The 3,831-nt window shown below is 35.9% G+C and overlaps 1 protein-coding gene across 1 annotated transcript; it reads left to right on the top strand.

Moving 5' to 3' along the window:
- Nucleotides 1-267: 267 nt before the first annotated feature.
- Nucleotides 268-3,831, top strand: LOC145606183 (AP2-like ethylene-responsive transcription factor PLT2). Its single transcript, XM_081662231.1, has 8 exons — nt 268-519; nt 1,022-1,499; nt 1,818-1,900; nt 2,205-2,213; nt 2,326-2,414; nt 2,624-2,697; nt 2,832-2,959; nt 3,041-3,831. The coding sequence occupies exons 1-8, from the start codon at nt 372-374 to the stop codon at nt 3,829-3,831; spliced, it is 1,800 nt and encodes a 599-aa protein (XP_081518357.1). The 5' UTR covers nt 268-371.

Here is a 3,831-nt window from a genome sequence, read left to right as displayed (position 1 = left end):
CTTTTTCCTCTCTTTCCTCCCTCTCTCTCTCTCTAATTAGCTCCCTAAATCTAGAGAGAGAAAGTGAGTAATTAAGTAGAGAGGTAGTAGTATAAAGGGTGTAAACCCTAATCCTTTTTTACCTTTTTTTTTAATTTTGAAGGAATTTGTGGTAATTAATTTTAAACTTCATCATATGCTCTATTATATATTTGCTAGTTTTTGTGTTATTACATTACTTTCATCTTATATTCTATATTTTAATTTGTTGATTTGTGATGCAGGAAGGTTTAAATTGGTGATGCTTATTAAGCTCAAGTTATTATCATCAAGAAAGTGGTGAATTATAAAGTGATTAAGCTTAATTACTAGTGGAAGATTATTGCTATTTTATGGGCTCAATGAATTCAAACAATTGGCTATCTTTTCCTCTTTCTCCTAGTCATCCTTCACATCTTCAATCCACCAATTCACAACCTCATCAACAATTCTCCTTAGGCCTTGTCTCCGACATTGACAACCCCTTCGGCCAAGCTCAAGGTAAACTTTTTTCGATGAAGTATATAATTAGTGCGTATTTAATATCTATATCTACATCTTTGTATATTTATTCTGATCCTAAATAATTGTTGTCAGTATTTTTTTTTTTTTAATGTCGAAAATTTAATAATTTTCTTAGCTACTTATATTTTCATATAGAACATAACTAAATATAAGGTTCATATATATATAATCTAATAATACCATCATTAAGTTCACGTATGTACTTTCACTAAAAGTGTATTAATTGTTGTACAATATGCTAAAAATGACAATTAAATTAGATAAGCATATCAATTTTTTGCATTTTCTTAGCATGATTATATCTTCATGTAGTCAAATATAATCCAATACCATCATTTAGCTCATGTACTATCAAAAGTATATAATTTGTTGTACAAAATGACAATAAATTTGGATAATAAACATAGCATTTTTTGCATTTTCTTTATCATTTTACTTGACTAGTACTTAAATGACTCTTACTATTTTTTGTTCATAGAATGGAACTTGCTCAACTCACAAGGCGCTAACGAGGTCCCTAAGATAGCAGATTTCCTAGGAGTAGGAAAATCTGAGTCTCACCATGATTCGCCGGATCTTTCAGCGTTTAGTGACATGGGCCAAGGCAGTGAATCAGATTATCTATTCTCCGGCAACAACGGGTTACTCGCGGTGCAAAACACCGTGGCAGCAGCTAGTAACACTAGCGAATATGATCAATACCAAGATAACTCGAATAACTGCTTGCAATCATTAACGTTATCAATGGGAAGTAGTGGCCAGCAACAGCAACAACAACAGCAACCTACTAGCACCAATAATTGCGAAACGAGTGGTGATAATGTTAGCACCGCCACTGGAGCTGCCTCGACTGCTGCCACTGTCACCACCGCGATTACTCCTGTGGTTGAAGCTACTCCTAGGAGGACACTTGATACTTTTGGCCAAAGAACTTCTATTTATAGAGGTGTTACTAGGTAATTATTCTTTTTGCCTAATATAGACCATTAGTGATTCTGTACCTTTAATCATCAACAATATTAAGTAGAAGTATATACGGTCCATTTTCTAATAAAATCATCAAAGAGAGGTTTTTAGGATAATTTTATTTTTCTTTCTAAAAGTTAATTGTTGTCCCTCTTGTTAATCGAGTAATTGGATGGTCTAGTAACTGAAGACAAATATTGCGCGCTCTTATAAAATGTTAATTGTCAATATGGGCTCGTTTCATTTTATGTTACACTCGTGTAGTCGTGTTATTTATGGTAGAGCTAATTAGAAAAATGGTAGCACAGGCATAGGTGGACGGGAAGATATGAAGCTCATCTTTGGGATAATAGTTGTAGAAGGGAAGGACAATCAAGGAAGGGTCGTCAAGGTAATTTTTCTTTAACTTTCCTATTATTATTTTCATCGTTACAATTTTCTCTCTTTTAATCAAGATAGATTATAATCGTATATGCTAATGCTAAGGATTATGCTTTAAAAGTTCTATTCATTTTCTGTAGTACGTCCATTTACTTCCTTTAATTGGATCGATCTAATCCCAAATTAATACTATATATTATATATAGACTAATTATTGGATTTTACTAACTTTTTGCTGTTTTCCTGGTTGATAACCATGCATGTTGGACTCTATTTGATCGTATCAATTTTGACGTACGTACACTTTCCTGCAGTGTATCTTGGTGAGTAGAAATAATCTTTTCGTCTCTTCATGTCGTTTTAATTACTACTCGTATTTAGCAAAAAATAATAGTGGATGTGCAACAACGTATAACAACGTGTGATATGTAACAGGAGGGTACGATAAGGAAGAGAAGGCCGCAAGGTCTTATGATCTAGCTGCAATCAAGTATTGGGGAACGTCTACCACCACAAATTTTCCAGTTGAGTTTCTTTCAACAATTACTTGTAAATAATTTGCGATCTTATATATTTGTCCATGTATCACTAGTACAAATTAAACTAGCGTTAATTAGCAAATTTGATGAGATCGACTCTTAAATAAGGCTATTTCACAATCTTACAAAACTATCAATATCTTATGCATTTTCTTAATTATTTCGATTTGGTCAACGACAATGATTGACTGTAGATAAGCAACTATGAGAAAGAAGTAGAAGACATGAAACACATGACTAGACAGGAATTCGTAGCAGCAATTAGAAGGTATGTGAATTTAGATTATAATTTCAAGTTAAGTATGTATGACAGTGTTGATTATTTGTTGTAATATAATCAACTTTTTCACATCAATTAATAATTATCTGATTATTTATATAATTATCTTAATGGTATTATAGGAAGAGTAGTGGGTTCTCTAGAGGTGCATCAATTTATCGTGGTGTAACGAGGCACCATCAACATGGGAGATGGCAAGCAAGAATTGGGAGAGTAGCGGGGAACAAAGATCTCTATTTGGGAACTTTTAGTAAGTAAATTCGTTAATGTTATTGTCATGTACGAATATAGAAGACTTTACCAATTAAGCTAATTGATAATCTTCATTCAGGCACAGAAGAGGAGGCTGCGGAAGCTTATGACATCGCGGCCATCAAGTTTAGAGGTCTCAATGCTGTGACAAACTTTGACATGAGCCGGTATGATGTCAAGGCCATCCTAGAGAGCAACACCCTACCCATAGGAGGAGGGGCTGCCAAGCGCCTTAAGGAAGCTCAAGCCATAGAATCTTCTAGAAAGAGGGAGGAAATGCTTGCTCTAAGCAATAGTACTTATCCTTATGGAGCTAGTAGCTCAACCTCGAGCCGGTACGGGGCCCACCAACAAGCCACTCATGCTTACCCTTTACTACCATACCACCAACAAGACACCCAACCACAACCCTTGCTAACCCTACAAAACAACCATGGTCAAGAAAGTAACAACATTTCCCTTTCACATTACTCTCAAGAAGCTCAATTCTTACAATTGTACCAACAATCAAGTTACTCAAACCCTAGTAGCATGTACAATAATTATCTCCAAACTAACCCTAGTTTGCTACATGGGTTTATGAACATGGGCTCAAACTCTGGTGTAATTGATACTAACAACAATGGTAGTTCAAGTGGGAGCTATAGTGGTGGCGCCTACCTTGGAGGCGGGGCCGGGATCAATGGTATGGGGTCTGCCTCCTCGACGAGCAACCCTGTGGGACCCGGTGATACTCATGAGCCACTTGCATTGGTGAAGGTGGACTATGACATGCCTTCTGATGGTGGTGGTGGAGGAAGTTATGCAGGGTGGTCGACGGAGACGGTTCAAGGACCGAATAATGGAGTCTTTGCAATGTGGAATGACTGA

This window comes from Chenopodium album, chromosome 22 (genome assembly GCF_948465745.1).
Source record: "Chenopodium album chromosome 22, dcCheAlbu1.1, whole genome shotgun sequence".
In the NCBI taxonomy this organism is placed as follows: domain Eukaryota; kingdom Viridiplantae; phylum Streptophyta; class Magnoliopsida; order Caryophyllales; family Amaranthaceae; genus Chenopodium; species Chenopodium album.
This window is presented reverse-complemented; position numbering and strand designations above follow the sequence as displayed.